Source organism: Ammospiza caudacuta, chromosome 2 (genome assembly GCF_027887145.1).
Source record: "Ammospiza caudacuta isolate bAmmCau1 chromosome 2, bAmmCau1.pri, whole genome shotgun sequence".
NCBI classification, from domain to species: Eukaryota; Metazoa; Chordata; class Aves; order Passeriformes; family Passerellidae; genus Ammospiza; species Ammospiza caudacuta.
Genome location: NC_080594.1, coordinates 5,725,774 through 5,748,016, shown reverse-complemented (window position 1 = coordinate 5,748,016; position 22,243 = coordinate 5,725,774). Strand labels below are relative to the sequence as shown.

The window sequence follows — 22,243 nt, the reverse complement described above, 5'->3', positions numbered from 1 at the left end:
TGATTCTTTCCACCTCTGCAAATTTTCCTAAAGCCCCAGGATTTGGAGCTGGGATCTTGCAGCAGCACAACTCCAGGATGGGAGAGCTGATCAGAGAGATAAAAGACATGAACTCACAAATGAAACATTTCTGTACAGGTAGCAATTCTGGGGATAGTTTTCTCTTTGGTGTCCTGTGATCATACTTTATATTTTCCCCAGCCTTTTTTTATACTATATATTTCACCCCAGGAACTTGGTGCACGCACTGGCACCACATGTCACAGCTTTCTGGGGTGAGAAGTTCCCCAGCAGCAGGCTAGGAGCTGCTGTCATTCCAGAAGTTTCTGAGAAACCCTGTTGGAAGAAAAAAACCCCAGGAGTTTCAATAATCTCCAGCATTTTCCAGTCTGTGACATTTGTACACGGAGGGACCTCACCCACAGAGCTGGCCCCAAGCTGTAACTATATCAAGCCACTCACGTGAGCAAGACTTTGCAGGATCTCAGCCTCAGGGGCTACCAAGAGTCCAGCAGGCCTGAGAGACTGACAAAAAGGCTCTCAGGATCAAAATACCACTCATAAAGCACGGATTAAGTGATACCAGCCAAATGAGACAGACACCAAATAAGTGCAAGTAAAATTTTTTCCTGCTGTCAGAACACCATCATGGGATCTGCACGTGGCATCTCTTCCTGCAGAGGCTATGGAGAAGTGATTCCACTATCTGCCGTGGAATTCCCCCAGGAAAGCTGGCCTGGCTGGCAGTGTGGGGTGCCTAACTTCCAGACAAATTACACTGCAATCAATGCAACTCAAGAATGTACTTAATTTTAAGTAAACACCTACAGACTGTGATGAACTAGGATGCTGCATTGCTCAGTGCACTTCTTTGGCTGATTTGTTCACCAAGGCAGTACCTCAGAGGGACAGAAATCACAGAAACCTTCTAAAAGCTGCAAGGATACCTTAAATAAAGGGAACACTGTTGTATTTAGATTAAAATTACCAAGTTTTTAAGACCCAGCTTCTTAGGGTCTTAAAAGAGATAAGGCACTCAGAGATAATGCACTCAAAGTGACTCTTTTATAAACACCTAACCTGGATGAATTAAAAGGAACATATAAACCAAGATCTTCTATCACTTGCCAATACAAGAGGCATTATTGCCTCAGGCCTCAGAGAGAACTGCAGCTTTGCATTCCCGCTTTTAGTTAGGCTAATGAGGAGGAGAAGGAAGAGAATTTTTGAGGTGGGCTCCTCTTTCTTTCATCTGAGAAGTGGTTACTGAGCTGTGCAAAGCTCTGTGAGCTCAGTACTGCAGCGCCTGGGTTCCCAGAGACTGCACTGCTGAAAGGAGAGGTGAGTTCTGCCTATATCCTCCCTGAAGCTGGTGAAACACTCACTTAGCAGAGGGCCCTCAGCAAGGGATGTGGCTTTGCACTGGGGAGAGCTGGCAAGTGCTTCTCAGGTACCTGTTTTATTCTCCTCTTGTTCCACTGCAAGCCGTGAGGCTCCTCGGGAAGGCTCAGGCTCACAGACACTTTGTGCCTCTGATGGTTTGGCTGCCTGTTCTTCTCACCAGCCACATGCCAGCATGACTTCATGGTGTGGCTGCTTTGGGGAGCTGCATGGGGAAGCAGACTGCAGCTGCTTCTGGAGGATATAAATATTTTTTGCACTCGAGGGGCTCCAGCAGTCCAGCAGGGTCAGGGACACCTGGGCTCTATTCCTGGCTCTCCTGCAGACCTGCTGCATTGTTTCACTCCTTTCAGTGGCTCTAAATGAAGCCCTTTTCCTGCCAAATTTGTTTTCTTAGGTGTGAGGCTTCCACTTGAAAACTTGAGCCACATTAAGGAATTTGGGGTGATGGGACTGGCCTGTGAATCTGATCCATTCATTTGATAAAATCCCACAAAAGCCATCGCATCGGTGAGCACCACAAACGGCTCACAGGCCAGCCTTACTCACACCATTTACCAGTTAGCCATCTGCTCCCTTCAGATATTATTTTATGGCTTTCCTTTGTTTTCACTAAGGCCCAAACAGGAATGAAATTGTGGGTCCTGTAGCTAGCCCTTTTAAATAAATAGTCCTGCCATCACTCTAATAAGTTTGACAAGTTGGTCACAGGCCCTGGGCAGGAAGCTAATAAACTTCAAGTTGCTTTTCTATTGTTTTCCTAAAACAATTTGACTTCCTTTCTGATAGCCTCGAATTCCTTCAATAAAAATAGAGTAGCTGGGAGCCAGGGGAAGAGCTGAACCCGAGCCAAGCTGTGCTCACAATGCCGCCTGCGTAAGATCACATTTTATCCTGATCCACGAAGACCCTTTAAAAGAATAGCAGGCAGACAGCTGCCAGTGCATGTCAGGAACAGCTTGGGGTGAGTCTCCCCCAGCACTGGTCCCCTCCAGGCTGGAGGGATGTCCAGGCAGTGAGGCAGTGTCAGAGCACAGGCTGAGCTCCTGCCTGATCCCTCAGACCCTTCAGGATCTCTTCTGGGAGCCCAAGGCTGGCACAGAGCCCTGCTAAAGCTCACCCACCCCTCAGTCAACTTTACCTGCTCCTCTCTCTACCCGTGCGGGCTCAGCAACAAGAGGTAAAGGTCTGTTCTTTCTTTTCTTCTTTTGGAAACATATCTGTGAATATATGTGTACACACGTATTTCTGTCAGGCAGCAATTCATCCAGCTGGAAGTTTGCAGGACAAGATGAATGTCTGGTGGCTAGGTAGATGAGGACTCCTTGCTTTAAAATGACTTGCTGGTTCTTTGGACAAATCCTTTATGCTCTCCACGGTCTGGTTCCTCCACCTGTAAAACAAGGAGGGTGTTTATAGGAGCTGCAATTTCATTATCATCTGCAAAGCACTTCTCAACTACTCAGAGATGCTGCAGAGTTGAGAAGTGGAGGCAGGAGGGGTGAGAGGGCAGTACTTTGTTTCCAGTAACATAAACCTGACAGCTGAGCATTTACTTTGGGATAGATGGCAAATTCTCCTCACTGATATGAAAACCTCTTCCAGTTTTTCTTGCTGAAAACTTTACTGGAAAATGAGTCTGACACAGAGTGATATTTCACAACTGGCTCTTTCTTGTTTCCTCTTTTCTCACTCTGTGCTGCTTTGGTATTCTGGGTTGGGAAGATGGAAACATCCATCCGTATGGAAGAATTTGGGATTTTTACTAAATGAGGAACTGTAACTATAAAACTCTTCTTATTCAGGGGCCTTTGCTACTCCTCTTCCCTTGGGCCCAGCCTGTCCTTGGGAATTTGCCTCCTGCTGGAGGATGCCTTCAAACTGTCTCCAGAGTAAAACAGAGAACTTCCCTCTCTGGCCTTCTCTCTCAACCATATCTGTGCATGGGGATTTGAGACAAAATGTTCCATCAGGAAGGCACTGTCCTTTGGTGCTTTGGAGAAGGTACCGAGGTGCTTTAGAGAGGTGCCTGCCCAGCATGGAACATTATGAGAAGCAGAATGAGTGCAGTGCTGTGGCCAGGCAGCAGAGATGAGCTCAGCCACTGTTGGGTGGTGTTTTTTTCTGAAATTTCCCAATGCAGCAAACCTGACATCCTCCTCAAGGACAGAAGGCCTTTGTAATGGCAGGAATGTACAAGACATTTTCCCTTCAGACAATCTCTTTCAGTTTTCACATCTCAAGAGCTGCATTTGAAACAAACAGCCTTCCAGCAAAGCCAGATGCTCTGGGAACACCTGTTTTTTGTGAAGAAACTCATATGTGAGCTCTTATCTGTACTACTGCATATCTGCAGACCTTCTCCATGCATCCTCTTGGCTTGCTCTTTTTGTTTGTTTAAATCTCAGGCACAGAGTGAATCCCTCCATTAAATATCCATGAGATCAGTGCTGAAAAACTCATCACACAAACTCTGCTCCAGATTTACCTGGCTTTTGTATGCAAGGGTGCAGATCTGCTAAGGCACAGAGGCCAGTACAGGAAATAGAATGAAAAAGGCACCTCTTGGCTTATCAGGTTCAATCCCTTTGAATAAGGGGCAAGTACAAACCAAATGGCCTTTTCTAAACTTACTAAACTCTGTCCTAAATCTCATTAGGTTCCCACCCTAACTTGTGCTGCTAAAATGCTGTTCCAGCACCTCCTTGCCTGCTCTGTTGCTTAGAAACCTTCTGATTTCCAACCTAAATTCATTCATGGCCAATTTATATCTATTTATTCTTGTGCCACATTGTCCTTTAGCTCATGTAGCTCTGCTCTCTCCTGAGCACTTACTTTCCCAACCCCCAGTCCCTAAAAGTATTTATAGGCAGCAAATCTCTCCTCTCTTAACCTTTGTTCTGCCAGACTAAGTAACTAAGCTCCCTTACAGTATTCACCCTGCAGGCACATCACACCGTGGTTTAATTACTTTGTGTAGCTGCACTAGCATGAAATTCAGTGCAAAATAATTAATGCTGAAAAGCTCAGACTGGTAGCACATCTATTTCCAAATCAGCTCAAATATCTCTGTGCAGTCCCTGCTGTGACTGATAAGTAAACACAGTGTTGGCTGAGACACCTTCCATCCCTCTGACCACCCCACTGCCTTCCTCTGCACCTGCTCCAGGCTGGATGTCCTCCCTGCATGTGGGGAAGCAGCACTGCAGACACTGTTTTGGAGAAGTCTCATCCTTTTGGGTGACACTGCTTCCACTCACTGCTGCTGCATCCTCAAAGTTTGCTTGCCTTTTTCACCCCCGTGTAGCATAGCTGGTTCCTCCTCCCTTGAACCATGAACCTTCTCCATCTTTCTCCTGGGAGATGGAGATTGCTGTTACTCTTCAACCAAGTTCCTAGTGTGTGACTTCGCACTCTCCCACTTAACCTCACCTTGATCCCTCCAGTCACAAAGAGCCTTCAGCTCTGGCAGGGCTGGGATCCACCTCTGCCCTCCTGATACCTCCCAGCTTGGTCTCACCAGCAGATTTCATTAGTGTTTCTACATTCTGTGCCAAGGTAATTAACAAAAATATAAAAAAAAGATCAGTCCTAAGAGCAATCTTTTAGCAGCCTCGCAGATAATTTCCCTTCAACCTATTAAGGAACTGGTGTATCAATTCTGTCAGTGTCTTACTCACTTGAGGATTTATTTAATAATCCCTGTCTTCTTCATCTGAATCTTCTACACTAATTTGCTTCTTCTGGGACACCTTATCATACGGTTTGCTGAACTCCAGGTAGATAAGGGCTGCTCTGTTCCTTGTACCTAGGGGGTCGGGAATCCTAATCCAAGAAAGCTCTTAAGTTTTGATCAAAAGATAGCACATGTTTTTTTATTTTCCCTTTCCCTCCCAGTTTTATTTCTGCTTTCCTTCAAAATGCATTGCACAGCATCACAAACTGCTGTGATCTGCAGGCTGCACATGGCAAGCTGTCAGCTGTTCTCCTCATTCCCACTGTTGGGGACAGCATTCTCCTCCACTTGCTCTCCTCACTTAAGTCACACAAGTTTTGCATGACAGGGTCTTAGGGAGGGGAGTCAAAATCCTTTTTCCCTGCTAAAGATTGAGCAAACCAGCTATTTTTCTAGCTGATGGGCTGGAGAAGCTGCCAGGACTCCTCTGTTTCCCTTGAAGAGGGTGCAGTAGAGAAGGGATGACAGATTGAGGGACTGGCTGAAGTATCCATACAACATCTCTGCTCCTCTTTCTGTCTTTTGCCTCCCTGTCTGCCTTCTACCATTTCCTTTACATGCATCAAAATCCAAATAGTTACCACTAGCACCAAAACAGAAAGGGCTCTCAACAGGTACCTCCTGTGCATCATGCACGAGTTGGACAGAAACCTTCTCCCCTCCCTCTGACAATCAGCAGAACCAGACTGTATCTGCTTCAGGATTCAGGATTACCTCTGTGTGCCACTCAGGAACAGCCCTTGGGCAGGAAACACAGAGGAGTGAGCGGGGAGAACCAGACCTGATCACCCTGAGTGCACAGCAAAGTGTCAGCAGGGAGGTGAGTGCATTTCAGACAGCTCTCTCTCTCTCACAGGACCTGTCTCTCTACAGCATGTGAAAAACACTTGACAAGCCTTCTCCCTAGCCTATCCCAAAGCCATCTGTGAGCTGGACCTGTATTATTAACACCTTTTTTTTGGACACTTCTATGATGAGTTCCTTGACAATCTCACTGGCATGAAATCAGCATGAGTTTACATAATAATGCTTCGTGGAAATTACTCTACAAAGACAAAAAGCTGGAATGATATTTTGCTTCCCATGAATTTCCATTGTAGATACAAAACTGCCACACAGGAGAGGGAGAAACAACTCCAGTAACATTTCCATTTTCTTAAAAGCCACAGAAGGGCTTTCAATAAAGTTAGAAATGAAGCAGCAGGTGACTCTACACATCTCCATACCAGGAGGTCACTGAGCTGCTGTAGGAATTTACTTGTCCTGCATCCTACACTAACCATCAGTGAGGATACAGCCCTTCTGGAAAAGAGTTGCACTCCTAACTTCATGCTTCCAGAGATAGCCTCTGCACACAACTGTCCCTTTGTAGACTGGCTTTCAATCAGGACTAAAGGAGGTGGTAAATTAGCAGGAGAAAAATTATTAGAAGAGTTGCCAGCATTGTGTCTTAGTCCCTGGACAGCTTTTCTTTCTTGATCTGCACTCACTGATGCATAGAGACCACCAGGCAATGCTGTGAGTGGGAGATATCTAGTCTGGGCAGGATTGCTGGAGGGATGACCACCAAAGCTTGTGTGCAGCAAGTTGGTTCTCAGGTCAGCAGAGCCTTCTGTGCAAATCTCACTCTCCTGCCACTGATTCTTTGAGACCTTTATCAAAGCCAGAAGGCAGCTCTGATTCTGCCTCCTCACTGGGCCATTCCTGTTGTGCAGGAATCAGAGGCTCAGCTTGACACACACATGAAATACAAGACCTTCAGACACTTGATATGTCAAAAACATTTTTAAGAGAGGCCCAAACGCTCGTGAGTCTGACTGTGTGTGCAGGGAGGTGGTGGTAGCGTGGAGTGACAAAAAACACCTCCCTTGACAGGCAGATTATTCTCTACTTATCAGCAATGGGGCATGTAAAAAGTCTCAGGGAGGCATTTGGTGCCCTTTAGGACAAGGCTGCAGCTGTGCTGGGCTCCTGGTCCAAGCCAGCAGAGCAAGTTCTGTGTGATTTGAAGAGGTGGAAGACCCCGTTCTGCTTTGCCAAATTAAGCTTGAACGAGTCAGAAATATGTCTTTAGTCGGTTGAAGTGTCTTTTGTCTTGTGTGGTAAAAGCTTTCCAGGGTCTGTCTGGTGTAACCGTGGGGCAAGGCTGTCTCTTTCCATTTGGGGAAGGCTGAGAGTTATCTGTGGGAAGATGTGCAAGGGAGCAGGAGCAGCAGCGGCTGGAAGGGACTGCGCGAAGCCAGCAGCGAGTGCATCCTGCCGGCACGAGGAGGGTGGCACTGGGAGAGGCTGAGAATGAGAGAGAGGAATGAGATCCATGGTCTTTAAAGGAAAAACAACAGGAAACCAGGTTTGAAAATAGAAAGATTAGTCTGGAGGGGGGGGGGGGGGGGGAAAGACAAGAAAAGTAGGTGAAGAAAGAAGAGGGGGAAAGGCGGACAGGCAGTGGGGAAGACAGAAAGTGACACAGAAAGGGGGTGGAGAAAAAGAGAGGAAGAGAGAGAGAGAGAGAGAGAGAACCATATTAAAGGAATAAAACGAAGCAACTGAGGAGAACAAGGAGTTCAACTTCACTACAAAAAGGGAAAGTGCTAAAGCAGGGAAAGGAGATTGAAGACAAGACACTGGAAATCAGGTAAGCAACCAAGAGGGGGAAATAATAGAACTGCAGAAGTGCTGATGGTAGATCAAGTTATTACAACAGCATGAGGGGAAAAAGGGATTTGGAGAGACAGGAAAAGAAGGGTGGCCAAAAAATAACTTTTAAAAAATTAACTTTTTTTTTCATTTTCTCTGTAAAACATTCCCGCAAGTAACATGGTGGGCTTGGGACATTTTAAAAATTACATTGTTTTACCACAGGCAGTTAGAGAATTAAGAAGTAACTTCGCTGCTAGGAACATAGATACCCATAGATTCCAATGTATAGGAAAGCACGATAAGAGCCCCAAACATCCTCCCTCAGACAGTATAAAGTGCAAATTGCCATTTCTGTCAGATGCCATTTCAACATGCTGCCAAGCTGCGTGGGGGACAGTGGTGAAGGGAACTCTTACCTAGGAGAGGCTCTCGGGGTGCAAACGCTTTATCAAGTGTCTGCATAAACTGCCTGTGTTCTGAAGTGCACAGGATGCTTTCAAAATATTGCAGTTTCTTTTCCCTGAGAGTTCTGTGTCCTGGCTGGTGTGTGACATGGAGCCTGGGAATGCAGCTCCAGAGCAGAGAAGTGCCCTGCTGCTATCTCGCAGTCACACGTTCTGTGTGCGCCGCCAGGGAATGAATGCCTTTCTCCTCCATCCTGCCCATGGCAGCCTCAGCAAGGAGTCACACAGACCTGAAGGGACAAATGTCCTCTCCCACACCACCAGCTGCTGCTCTTTTTATTTGCCTTCCTAACTTTCCTCCCTGCTTTTTGCACTTGGAATACTTATGCCATTGTATTTCTGTACTTGAACACTGCTTTTCCAAAGAACAGCCACCTTGGGAATATGGTACCCCTGGAATACACCCACCTGGAAAGAGGCAATCTCAGTTCATTGTAAAGGTTGTTGACTAATTGCCACCTCAGATCTGTGGTGGCTCCTTTGATTTCCTGAAGGCTGCCCATTTGTCATGTCTAAGGAGCTTTGTGGCATTCTGGCTTTAACAACTTGGGTAAACTGAGGCAGAACCTCTGTCCCTCAAGTGCCATAACAACCTTTAGATGATCATATAAGTGTTTTTTTTCTAGACAAACCTCAGCTAAAAAAGTCCTGTGCTGAATGAGCCTTAAGCACTGAACTCTCCCTCCATTATAATAAACCTATCCAAATTCCTTGGTGAAGCAGTGTGGATGCATTTCTATTTCTTTCCCCTACTGCTGCCTATGTGTTCCTCTCTTTAAAGAGCTCCATGCATGTAACATGTGTGTTACATGTTACAATATGTGTGTGTGGCCAGGAGCAGCCTAATCTGTTATTCAGAAGCCTCACAGTACTCAGCACTTGTATCAGGAGCCAAAAAATTCTGCGTTTGCTGCTATTTTCAAAACCTACTCTGAGAAAAGCACACATTTCTAACTTTGTTCCCCTTTTCCTTGGGAGCAGAGCAATACTTTAGGAGAATTCCTGAGGCTTCAGGGTTTAAAATACTCGTCAGGCTCTTGTCGCTTGGGAACTATGTTAAGTATTCCTGTTACTATAAGTATTTGGGGATGGTTGTTGTTTTTTGGGGTTTTTTTTCCACTCAACAGTATATATTATCACAATATTTTTAGTATTATATGTGCATTAAAAAAATTAAGCTCTGACAGAAAATACTGAACTTCATACCTTAGCTTCTCTTCTCTTCTTGACCTTCAGACAGATTTCACACATTCTGCACACATTTGTCCAATTTCTGACTTATCTTGCAGCACTGAAATTAGACAAGGAGGAATGAGTGATTCAGCACTACCCCATGCCATTAGGGAGCACAGTTTGGAGACTGCTCCATGCTTTGGGTGCTGTTGTACGAGGCACAAGGACAAAGGCTTAAAATTAGAAATAATTCCCAGAAGACAAGAGAGAGACTTCAATATTGGGGGGGATCAATTTTATTGCTATTGATAAGCAACTGAGAGATCTCTGTGAGCAATACTCAGCATGGTAGCTGTTCCCTGAAACAAAGAAATATTCATGCCACACAGCAGGCAATGAGCAGAGAGATGCATGCTTTTAAGTCTCTCTAGTGTATCTTTGAAGAGGGGTCAGGGGGTTTTAGTGTAAGAATCACGGGGTTTACACTTCCATTTCTGCCTTTCTCCATTTTTTATGTCATTATGGACATGCTCTGAGAATGGCTGAGAATTTCCATATGAAACTGCTCTCCCTCAGAAGCAGAAAAGCTGACAGATGCCTCGGTCAGGGCTCAGGGTGGCTTGGGAAGTGAAGCAGCCTGGCAAAGGTGACCCCTGCAGAGCTCCAGGGTCTCCTGCTGCACTCAGCTGTCTGGTGAAGAAAGGAGGGAACAGTGGGATGGAGAAAAACTGCCTCCAGTTTGTAATCAGATAAAGCTAACCAAGAGGACTGGGGTTAATTCTTCCTTCTTAGTCCAATTTCCTCTGTCATGATGAGACAAATCACTTAAACTGCATTTCCCCACAAATGCCCATATCTTGTCTTTTCTCTGACTTCTACATGCGGTGCAACTGGTGGAAGTGATAAACTCTCCCACTCCAGCACAAACCAGACAGAGCTCTGCTCTGAATACACATCACACACTGCTAAGTACACTGGGGAAAAAAGCACCAACAGATTAACCACACCACCAAAGAGCTTCCAAAATTAATGAACAGTTTTTATCTTAGTCTCTCACTGCCTTAGTCCCTCAGCTGCACAGCTGATCTAACACCATCTCCTCACCTCTGGGTGGTAATGAAAGTAAGCAGATTTATAATTGTGAGGCGATCAGATACTGTTGTGATGAAAGCCATAGGAAAACCCACGAGGAAACTAATAATTCTGCCTTTAGAGCTGGACTTGAATAATGTACAGTAAATGAGGCACAGGCCACCCACTGAACAATGAGGAGAAAACAAAACGTTGAATAGCTGCTGTTGAAGAAAGCCCCCGCCAGGCTGGCACTGAACAAGGCAGGCATCCTGTGCAAAGAATGAGGTGACAATGTGAGGATGTGGTTAAGGACTCCAAGAGGCACAGGCACAAAGAGATTGAATTAAGATTACTGAGAACAGTAACCCCAGCATTTCCTAACTCCCTACTGCTGGGCTTTGCCAATTTGGTATTAGTTGGTTTCAAAGGGGGATGTATTTTTCTGCATATATATATATATATATATATATATGGTGCATACACTGAGTACAAAAAATAATCCACTCACACAGACTGAGGCAAGGATACAGCAATGAGGCTGGAGTCTGAAAATAATCCCACAGATTTTTGGAAAGAAGGAAGAAATGAGATTTGACAAGGAAGTAATAAGTGGGAAATAGATAGTGGCTGAAAATGTCCCCTTTCTAAGGCTGACACAATTAGCAATTTGGGTGCTGTATAGAGTTAGCTGGCCAAAAACTGAGGCAATGCTCTCTGGGGGAGCTTGACTGTAGGGAAACCACAGGGAACTGGTAGGCAGGGAGATACTGGGGTGAGAGGAAGGAAAAAGGATGGGAAAAGTCTGAATGAGAGCTCTCTCCTACCCCCATTACCTCTCCATCCTGTTTTATTTCCACACTATAACCAGTTGCATCCCATGCAGCCTGTGAATGAGCCTAAAATCCCATGGGCAGGTTTAATTGCTGCTGTATTGCGCCCAGTGTGAGGCCTGCCATCCCTGCACACCTCCTTACACCAGCCTTCCCCACAGACTGAGCAGTGCTTGAGGTCAGCTTCTCTCAGCAGAGATTTTTCAAAGATTTTCATACTACGGCAGCCCCCCAGTTTCTCAGCTTGTTTTTGTTTTCCAGAGCTCCCTGTGCCCTCTCTGCCTGTCTCCTCACCTCTATTTTGCCAAATTTAGTGTCTTCTGCAAATTCAGAATCCCAAGAGAATTAGAAGATGCTCCCTGCTTTTTAAATGTAAGCCTGGATACCATTATCATGTAACTATTTGCTGCCAGCTTTTCAAAGATAGTGGGATAAACTCATCCCTCAGCTTGACTCGTCTGAGTTCAAGGTCTCTTTTCTTCGTCTCCTGAGGCTACATCATGCAGAGCTTGGCCCTAATATTTGGATATATGAAAGCACATGGGGAGGAAGAGCATTAGATGTTCTGGACAGGCAACTAATGAAAATTCAACTGACTGGGAGTCTGCACCTTCCATTATCACTTCAGATGAAAATATTCTACATATTATTATCATCTGTGTGTGTAACACATCCCTGATCACTCACACTTGAAGGTGCTGAGTGATTCCCCTCTGTCTGTGTCCCTGTGTGTGCAGGAGGTGACAGGTCATTCAGCTCCCTTATCTTCTCACCCACTCTCTTTTTCATGAACTCTGAGATTTTCCACATTTGGAGAGGAAGGAAAAGCACACCTCGTCAAGAATAACAAGCTGTCTGCAGCTACAAGTAGGGCCAGTGCTCTGGATACCAGTGTGACCCTTCCAGAATTCACAGTGAACTTGGGAGGAGCAGAAAGATAAGAAACATTGGATGTCTGTGTTGTAGGACAAGAGCTGTTAACACAGAGCTCTTCTTCTCCCATGAGATTTCAGCTCTAGAGTCAAAGTCACTCTGATACTGGCTCAACACAGGACTTTGAACCCAAGGAACTAGAATGGAACCTATGCAAACATGTCAATTATTTTTCTTTAAAAGCATAAGTACAAAGCTATTTATTCCAGGTTCATGTGCAGATCAGAGTTACAAATTTGGCTAAAGAACTGGCCTGGTTCAGGCAGAAACTTATCATAAGTACATGTGTGCATATATGAAGCCAGAGAGATGGTGTTTGGACAGAAATGCCTGACAGGTTGTTGCTTGTCCATTGTATATCAATAGGAAGGAGCCAATGCCAGTAAACTCTGAACAAAAAGATACCTGCTGAGGTGGGCTTTAGCATCACAAATCCTCTGTAATTCAAAGTACTGCATAGTGCATTTCTAACTCTGTTCATCATTTAATACTGTAATCCTCGTGTCCCCACCAAATGCAAAACAAAACAAAACACAAAAAACAAAACAAAAAAACCACCAAAATACCTCTGGTTCTGCCAGGTGTACCCACTATAGAAGGGCAGCAGGACAGGGTTTTCTTTCAGCTAGCCAAGTCAGTGTTGTCTGAGGGCACTGGAGAGAAGGGCTGTGGTCTGTAGAAGCAGATGTGCAGTAGAAGCAGCGTTGTGTTGCTGTCATGAGGTTTCAAAGGCAGTGCTGCGTAGAAAAAAGGACACAATCTTGCAAGTCCCAACCTCTGAGCTCTGTCCCCAAACTGTCTCTGACACAGTGACCTCAAACAAGCAGTTTGTCCCCTCTGTACCCCAGTGATCACCATCTGCCAGAGAGAAGTGACAACATCTGCACTGCATGGGATGCTGAGGCTGCTAACAAGGGGCTGGAGCTCCTCGAGTAAAGCAGCATTAACCAACCTCCAGTGAAGAGCCTGAAGTATCCATCCCAAGTGCCTACAGCTGTGAGTGCACAGTTTGGCACTGTGGGCCCCACTTCTGTCTGGGTTCAGCCTAACAAGGGTCAGCACAGGGCAAAGATCTCTGCCCACTCACCCACCATGATCTGTTGTGCCACGTGCTGGCCTGGACCTGTATGAGATAACACAGCTGGAGGCAGGAAAGCCACGAGCATTTCCTAGGCACTGTCCATGCCCCAGCCAGCCTGGATGCCCCACTGCAATGTCACTGCTCACGTGCCCAGCACCCAGAGGGGACAGCTGCCTCCTCATCCAGCAGCTTGGAGGGGATGCACTTCTTGCATGACATCCACAAACAGCCACGTGTCTGGAATGTGAGCTTCTTAAAACATCCTGGGCCCTCCACCTCGTTGTGAAATCTCATTAATTCCCAGAGACACACATTTGTACCTGATTGAGCAAATCACAGGGACTGGGCAAAAATGCAATGGTTTTGAATCAGATCCTTTCCCCCTCCCTGGGAACTGTGCTTGCCTCACACAAAGGAGCCTTCCTTGGAGAGCCTCTCCTGGTGCCCCTGGGATCTGCCACGGGGAGAGGTGAGCCCAGCAAGGGAGAGCAGAAACAGTGTCATAATCAGACTCTCCACTTTATTTTAGAAACATCCCGCAGAGATGGCGACCTCCTGTCACCTCCCTTGTGGGAAAAGCTAGCTTGAAGTGTCGAGCTCAGCTATTTATATCCCTGCTGATAGTCTTGCCTGTCTCCTGAAGAGGGGAAAACTTTCTTCCTAGCCACCTCCAGGGAAATAAACTCATATAAAGTTGATTGCACAGAAACAGCCCTCCTGGCTCTCTGGTGTGGGTTTGCAGGCTGCTCATCAGAGCCCCAGTGATGTGAAATGCTCTCCTGTCCTTCAGAGCACGTGGCATCACCAAGAGGATGGGCAAAGCTGCTCAGAGGGCAGCAGATACTTTCCCTCCTGCAGATAAAGGTGGTGCAAAAAAGGAATGGCAGAGAGCAGCCCGTGGCTGGGTGTGCTAGCAGGTGCCGTCCCCGCCGGGGTATTTTTATCGCGGAATTTGGCAGTCACAAGGCAGCCCGGAGCTGAGCAGACTCCATGCTCGGCCCGTGGGGTGATGCTCAGTTTTCCTCAGCTTCAGTGGGGCTGCAGGTGATGATTGAGCAGGGCTGGCCATGGTGCTGGGTCGGTGCCAAGCTGCCCTGCTCTGTGTCACACACGCCTCTCCCAGTGCCAGGGTCCCGTGACGGCGCCCAGCTCCCGTGGGGATCCAGCAAAAAGCATGGAAGGGCAGCGACACAGCCCACAACTGCTCCTGAATATGCATGACCCTGCTGCCAAGACTATCTGCTACCAGGTGCTGAGACCCCACAAAAATACCCAGAGGTGCTTTTTGCCCGGTCACACCAGAGTGAGACAAGATTTGTCCAACTGAGGCCAAACTAGGAATATAAAAGGCTGCGGATGCTCAGACGCTGAGAGGTCAAAGTATGTGAGGGCAACAGTAGTCTGGGACTGAGGAAAAAGAGCTATATGGAAAATTCCCAAGAATAGTAAAGCTATGAGGAGAAAGGCTAGGTCAGGGGCAGCTCTGCATAGCCAGGAAAAGCTGTCAGGAGGTGACAATCCTTCTTTTCTTGCTGGCAGCAGAGAACTAGATGCTCTCAAAGACCCTTGGTCTGGCGCTGCAAAAATAGCTCGCTCTGAGTATCAAATGTCTAAGCCAAAAATGCTGCTCTAGGAGGGAAACTCCTTCTCTTGGTTTCCAAAATCTGTTCCCCTGTGGCCACTTAGGCCCTTGCAGCAGCCACCTCAGCTCTCTACGGGGCTGTAGCAGGATGATCAGGAGGCACCTCTGGGCTGTCCCTTCTTTGGACAGTCTGTGCAGGGGAGGGCAGAGGAAATGTCCCTATTATCTAGCCTAAGCCTCATGATCCTTCTGATTTACAGCCTCTTGAAATATTCTGTGCATGTGTGACACAGGTAAATTGCTGTCCTTCTTGCATCCCTTAACATTTTTTATTTCTGGATTCCTCTTGCACTTCTGTTTGCTTTACTTTGTGTACTGCAAATCCTGATTTTTAAAATTTACAAGTGTCTAGGCTTAGTAGCCATCCCTGGGGAAAGCAAGCTGTTATAAAACCCCAAACAACCTGCACACAGTAGAATGGATGGGAAGAGGGGCTCAGTTTGTGATTGTACTTCCCTGTGGCAGTAAGTAAAAACAGCCTTTGCACAGCCAGGGAGAACTGTGTTCATATTTACACAGCCAAGCAAGGTGAAACAAGAAAAGGCATGTGCAAACAACATAAACTCACCTGGAAAAGTGCTGCCTTGTAAGGAATATTCCCCACATACAGCTGTGCTGCAGCACAGTGATGTTGGACACACGTAACACTGAGCTGTAGGCAGCTGGTTGCCTTCTCTGCACTCTGGGGGAAAAAAGCAAACACGCTGATCTCAGTGCCACAGTCTGTAAATATTTCCCATCACTGATTTATCTGCCTGTGTTTAATCCCCTGGTGCTCCTAGAATGAAGCCATATGCTAATCTCTCCAGAATGCAGGAACTGCACCAAAGCCATCTCAGAAGGTAAGACAGACCCACACATTGACCAGCTTCCACCAGTGCAGGCGAGAGGAGCCAGAAAGACCAGCTGATTTTCTGTGTGTCTGCTCCTCCAGCTCTGGGCTGGCAGCAGACCAAAGCTTCTGCATATGCCAAGCAGCCACCAGGATCTCCATCCATCAGCATGATTGCAGCATGCCTGCCAGGGCAGCAAAGAGCCAAGGCCCATCCTTTGCTTCCTGTGTGTCCCTTCTCCCTGCTCACATGGCTTCTGACAGGTAGTGGGACAGCAAGTGGCCACTGCCCTGTTTCCCCTCCTGAGCAATCCCCACTTTCCCCAGGGCAGCCCTCAGCAGCACCAGGAACTGGAAAATTCACCTTTGGCTTTTTGTCCCATCCATCCTTGCAGCTGGACACAGCACAGGAACAAAGCGTGGGATGAATTATGGCGTGTGCTGCTACATTAAATTATATCACTCACATAACTAGAGGAGGGGGTATTTTTCCCTCAACAAGTGTGTCTGTTCTCCAGCTTTTGCTCACAGGAAATCTACACAATATTGCTACAGTAAATTTTCAGCTTTTAACAGTGTCTGCTCTCCACAAATGTTCTTTGCACTATAAAAATAATTGGCTCCTAAAGACAGGACAAGGAACAATAAAGGAGAGTTAACAATTTGGTCCCTGTGGCTTTGGGATTTACCTTGACTAGTGCTTTTAATATTTCATTATGATGATTATTTTTACATTAACTTATTAAAGTGCTATTTTCCAAAAGAATGACTGTGGGAGGACATTAGCTCCGAGGTAATAGAGCACACTTTATAGCACCCAGCCCTTAACTCTCACCAGGGAGAGCTTTGCAGTGCCCTGGCAAGGTAAGTATGGTGAGCATAACTGGATCAAATGATTGCTCAAGCACTCCCACAGAGCCCCACAAAAGATGCACTAAACCCACTGCTCTCTTTTTATCCATCAGGTTAAGTGACCTGGCCAGAAACAATCTGTCAGAGTCAGGAACAAAAGTGAAACAGGCCCTCCTTCATTTCCACTTTGCAATCCTACTCCCAGTGCAGCAAACCTTTCCTGTCATCAGACCACCTACCATCAGCACTTCCCAGGAGTGCTGGTCCCTGGGAGGCACTTCAAAGGAGGCTTTTTTCTTTGTCTCTTTCATTTGAATGTGAAATTTTCCTCATAATTTAAGAAAAGCAGAAGGAGCAAGACCCACCATTTATATTTTGCAGCAGTTCCCTCTCAGAGGGATGCATGACAAGGTGGCAGCAGATTTGGTTTCCAGAACTGGCACAGCCCACCAAAGTCTTTACACTCCCCTAAACATTTGCAGCTTGTAAATGAAACACTTACAGCTGAAAACACTGCAAAACCAAAGCAAAACCTACAGACAGGGAGCAGGTGGGCAACAGAGGGGTTTTCTCTGTGCTTCAGTGGTGGCACTGAGCCCATAAAGGAAACCCAGAGCTGCACACACTTCACATTCCAGGTGTTGGTGCAGGTATTACACAAAGGCAACATCTGACAGTGCCACTGCTCAGGCCAGGCTGTAGATTCCACTCATGTCCCAGGGGTTCAGCCCACTAAGGACTTCCCAGAGTGCAGTCTACAGACAGATGAATGCTGCTTTATTCCATCCATTACTCCACAGAGGATGCAATACACAGATCACAGTGAAAGGACTTGCTCTATCAAAAATAAATCTGGCTCACCCTCAAGGTTTTGGGAACTCATTTAGCAGGCTGTGGATGAGTTATGTAAAAAAAAAAGATCACTTTTTGTTTCGGTAGCTGAATTTAAAAAGAATTCCCAAGAAACGCAAGGTTTCCAGCAAAACAGACCTCATTCATTTCAGGGCACATGAAAACATTTCCTCTGGCACCAAACAAAAAAAATCCATTTCACTCCATCCATTACCAGCTGAGCATTTCCTAACCCTCCTTAGAGCCGCTCTCTGCTCTCTCCCAACAGAGGCTTGTGCTCAGCTCTCAAGACTCCTCACCCCTCCTGGTGAGCAGCAATGGGGGAGTGGAGTTTCCTGGGCGACTTCCTCGAGAAGGTGCACAAGCACTCCACGGTGGTGGGGAAGGTCTGGCTGACCGTGCTCTTCATCTTCCGCATGCTGGTGCTGGGGACGGCGGCGGAGTCGTCCTGGGGGGACGAGCAGTCCGACTTCATGTGCGACACGCAGCAGCCCGGCTGCGAGAACGTCTGCTACGACAAGGCCTTCCCCATCTCCCACGTGCGCTTCTGGGTCCTGCAGATCATCTTCGTCTCCACGCCGTCCCTGGTGTACATGGGCCACGCCATGCACACGGTGCGCATGGAGGAGAAGAGGAAGATGAAGGAGGCAGAAATTGAGGCCCGAGAGAATAAAAATGGTGGTGACACCTACTACCAGCAGAAGTGCTCCGTGGCAGAGAAGGAGACTAAGCTGTCTGGCTGGGATGAAGCAGGAGGCCAAATCATACTGAGGGGCAGCCTGCTGAACACCTACGTGTACAGCATTTTGATCCGGACCGCCATGGAGGTGGCCTTCATCGTGGGGCAGTACGTGCTGTACGGGATCTTCCTGGAGACCCTGTACATCTGCCAGCGGGCACCGTGCCCCCACCCTGTCAACTGCTACGTGTCCCGCCCCACCGAGAAGAACGTCTTCATCGTCTTCATGCTGGCCGTGGCAGTGCTCTCCCTCTTCCTCAGCCTGGCCGAGCTCTACCACCTGGGCTGGAAGAAAGCCAAGGAAAGGTGCTCCAGGTCTTACAAAGCCAGCCCCAGCACGGCCCCAGGCAGGCTGGAGTCTGCCCCGCAGGCGGACAGGCCACAGATGTACACCCCGCCCCCGGATTTTAACCAGTGCCTGTCCAGTCCCAACGGCAAGTTCATCAGCCCCTTCAGCAACAAGATGGCCTCCCAGCAGAACACCGCCAACTTCGCCACCGAGAGGGTCCACGGCCAGGAGGATGCTGCTGGGGAAGGGCCCTTCCTCAAGTCCAGCTACGTGGAGAGTCCGGAGGTGGCCAGTGAATGTGCAGCACCCGCCTTCCCCGAGAGCTACTTCAACGAGAAACGCCGGCTCAGCAAGGCCAGCCGTGCCAGCAGCAAGGCGAGGTCGGATGATTTGTCTGTGTGACCTGTCTCCAGCAGGGATAGGAGAAGGAGCTGTCCCAGCACTCAGTAAAACTTCTGCAAAGTGGGCTCCAAACTCTTACCCCTAAGCTCCCTGTTTTAATATCCTCTCTCTATCCTGTCCAAACAGCACCTCTCACAGCTCAAGGCAGGGGCAACCACAGGCACTGAAGAGAGACACCAGCCTTGTGCTATGAAGCCCTCAGCTGTATTTTCACCATGGAACCCACAGGGATTAGAAACTCCCCACCCTTAGCCTGGTAGAGCAGGGGCCAGCAGACTCCTGCCCAGTGGGTACCCACTGAGACACTGAACTCAACACACTGACTGGGCCTCTACATCTTTGTGCTCTCTATCCAACACTTGCAACATCAGCCTGGCAGTTACACTGAGCTGAAGCTTCTCTCACCTGCAGGGAGCAGAAACACACCAGTCGGCTTTCTGAAAGAGAGATTTTCTCACCTGCTTCATTTTGGCTCTTTCTAACCCTCCCTTTCTCTACCTGAGCCCAGGTATTTTATACCAGTTTACCTACACAATAAATCCTACTTGAATTTTTTGACACTGTGTATATAACAACTCTTCCCCATAAATAAGGACATCTGTGGTCCCCAGTGCACAGCTGCCTCATGTCTAACATTGGAATCCCTTCCTCATTCCTAAGTCAGCAGAGCAGACTGGCCCCAGGGAAATCACTTAGATGACCAGTTGATGAAGACTGGGTAATTTTCCCAAGATACTTAAGTCATCAATCCTAAGCAAGACATCCATCACCAGAAATAGAGACTCTCCTGTGAGAACAGATATCTCACAAGTATCATGTAGAAACAAAGTGGTTTTCCCCTTTTTGAAACTCATCTTTCAAGCAATCTGAATTCTGCTGAAAGGCTGCTGCCAGCTGCCCACTTGAGAAAACAGCTTCCTCTGTTTATCTGCAGAAGAGGTACGGCCTGTGTCTTCTCACCAACCCACCAAAACACTTCAGCATCCTCCGCAAGCAGAGAGTCCTGCTCAGGTCCTGCATATCATTCAGCTCCTGCCTGCTCTCTCAAGCTTGCCAGCCAGCACAGGTCAAGTTATTTGTCCCCACAGCAAGTGTCTGCTCTGCCCCCAGGCCATCCTCTCCACCCCATCCATCCCTGGCACACACAGTGCTAGAAATCACCCATGGACCAGGTCTTTCCACCTCTGCAGCCCCTCAGAGCAGCCCCTGGGGGCAAAGGCTGCACTGTGAGTCTGGTGGGTGAGGTCTGCAGGCAGCTCCCTCTCCAGAGACATTTCCTCAGTGCAGAACTGACATCCCTGTGCTAAAGATCTGCTGAACAGAGCCAGGCTGCTCCCTGTTGTTTACCCTGCACTGCCCTTTCAGACACAGGCCACAGCTTCCCAACACTGGACTGCACGAGCACATGGCCTGGGACCAGCTGATGAGGGGACTGAGCCATTCCCTCTCTCAGGGCCACTGAAAGTGAATCCCTGCTCCTGATACACAGCTTTGGTACAGCTCCCTGTACATTCAAATACACATTCACACTCGGATGGGGGAAACCATGTTTTTGTCTGTAAGTTTTTATATGTTTGTATTTTTTAATCCTGAAAAGACCGTGTGTGTTTTCCTTAACATGAGATCTTAGTCATGTCTAGGTTTCTCCTAATAAAGTTCTAACTGCATCTCTCCTTGTGGATGTCTCTCCTCTCACATGGCTGAGAATGAGCTGCTAGCAGGGCTCAGGCTGCCCGCCAGCCTCTGCCGCTCAGAGATGACAAAAATTCCCATTGCCCAGAGTGGCAGGAATGAGGGGAGGGTTTGCCAGGGGGATAAATAATAAACATCAGGAAATGATTGATTGACTGGCCAACAGGAACCCCCCAGCTCCCCTGCCTGCCTGTGCATTACCAAAGAAGGAGGAGCTGGTCAGGGAGCAGAGCTTCCATCCTCCTGCAAAGGCCTGCTCCCTGCATCTCCTTGCATATCCCTGCACACCTCTGTTCCCAGAGAGGACACCTGTGATGTGAAGCCAACTCAGCAGGAAGAGGGAAGCAAAACCTGTCCCCCCTGCATCTGATTGCTTGTCCATGCAGAGACATGAAGTCTTTTTAAGAGACCAGGCCTTGAGAAAACCCACTGCTAACCAACTCTGCAGCGACCCTTTGGGTATCAGATCTCTCAAGATGTATTTGCCCAGCCCAAAGGAATTCCTTTTCTTCCCTCAGTTATGTCCTTCCTCTGAAATTTATCCTTTGCTCTCCCACTTTCCAACTTTCACAGGCTCCCTCCTTCTGGCCTTGGATCCCCCTGTTCACTCAAAGGAAGTGCCCTTTCTCACTTTCTCCACACAACCTCCCATCCCATGGGACTCTGCAGGCTGGGAAGCTGCAGACCAGCAAAATGCTGGGTCCCAGCAAGGAGCCTGAAAGGGGACACAAAGAATGAATCCAGAATTCAATGAGGACACTGGGACAAGGACCTCTAACTGCATTAGAAACTACAGGCACCCTTTAAGATTAAGGAGCTGTGGTTTGGGGGTTTTCAGCTCAGGGGTGAGGATGCCAGCTGAGCAGCCACAGTGCAGCAAGAAGGCAGGGTTGGTCCTGCAGAGCCTGGGTTTTTAGCTGGCATGGGTACAGCCCTGAGCATGCCTGTCCCCTAGGGTGGCACCTTGCTGCCAGAGACAGGCAGTGGGGAAGGCAGGAGCACTCACCCTGGAACACTTGGCTACTGAGTGACATTAAATTCAGTAAAGCCACTCAAGCATGAACACAGACCTTGTATAATAAACTGTTTGTGGTTTAAAACAAACAATAGCCCAAACTTTAAAAACTCTGAGCTACAGTCTCTGCTGGAGGGCAAGGCAGAGCTGAAATAAAGAGGACAAGGATCTCTTCTGTGCTGTCTCAGACCCACGTTCACGGGTGGGGTTTTGGTGATCTTTGAGACCAGGGAAGTACAACCACCCCAGCTCTCTCTCATCTTAGAGATTGAATATATCAAAGCAAATAATTTCCCTCTGCCAGCCAGTTCTTAATGCCTCCACAGTCCTATCTTCTAGGTATAACAAGTGGGGGATATTTGATGGATGGATGTTTGCACTAGCTGACAGACCATAAAGTTGTGATTCTTGGAACCCGCTGTCAAGGCTGGCCAGGCTGTCACACCATGGTAGGAGCACATTTACTACAGGCTGACCTGTCCTTTCAGACAGACTTAGTATATATTGCTTTGGACCAGATGGATGGATGGACAATCCTATAGTAGCAACTTGAATCAACATTACATATTAAATTCAGTCCTTGGATAGGTACTCAA

At 47.6% G+C, this 22,243-nt stretch overlaps 1 protein-coding gene across 2 annotated transcripts; it reads left to right on the top strand.

Moving 5' to 3' along the window:
* The first annotated feature begins 2,395 nt into the window (after positions 1-2,395).
* Positions 2,396-20,529, top strand: GJA5 (gap junction protein alpha 5). 2 transcript variants are annotated; one of them, XM_058825400.1, is made up of 2 exons: positions 2,396-2,587; positions 17,779-20,529. In XM_058825400.1, the coding sequence occupies exon 2, from the start codon at positions 17,828-17,830 to the stop codon at positions 18,938-18,940; it is 1,113 nt and encodes a 370-aa protein (XP_058681383.1). In that variant the 5' UTR covers positions 2,396-2,587; positions 17,779-17,827; the 3' UTR covers positions 18,941-20,529. The 2 variants fall into 2 exon arrangements, with proteins under 2 accessions (XP_058681383.1, XP_058681382.1); XM_058825399.1 differs by lacking the exon at positions 2,396-2,587 and adding an exon at positions 7,669-7,772.
* The last annotated feature ends 1,714 nt before the right edge of the window (positions 20,530-22,243 follow it).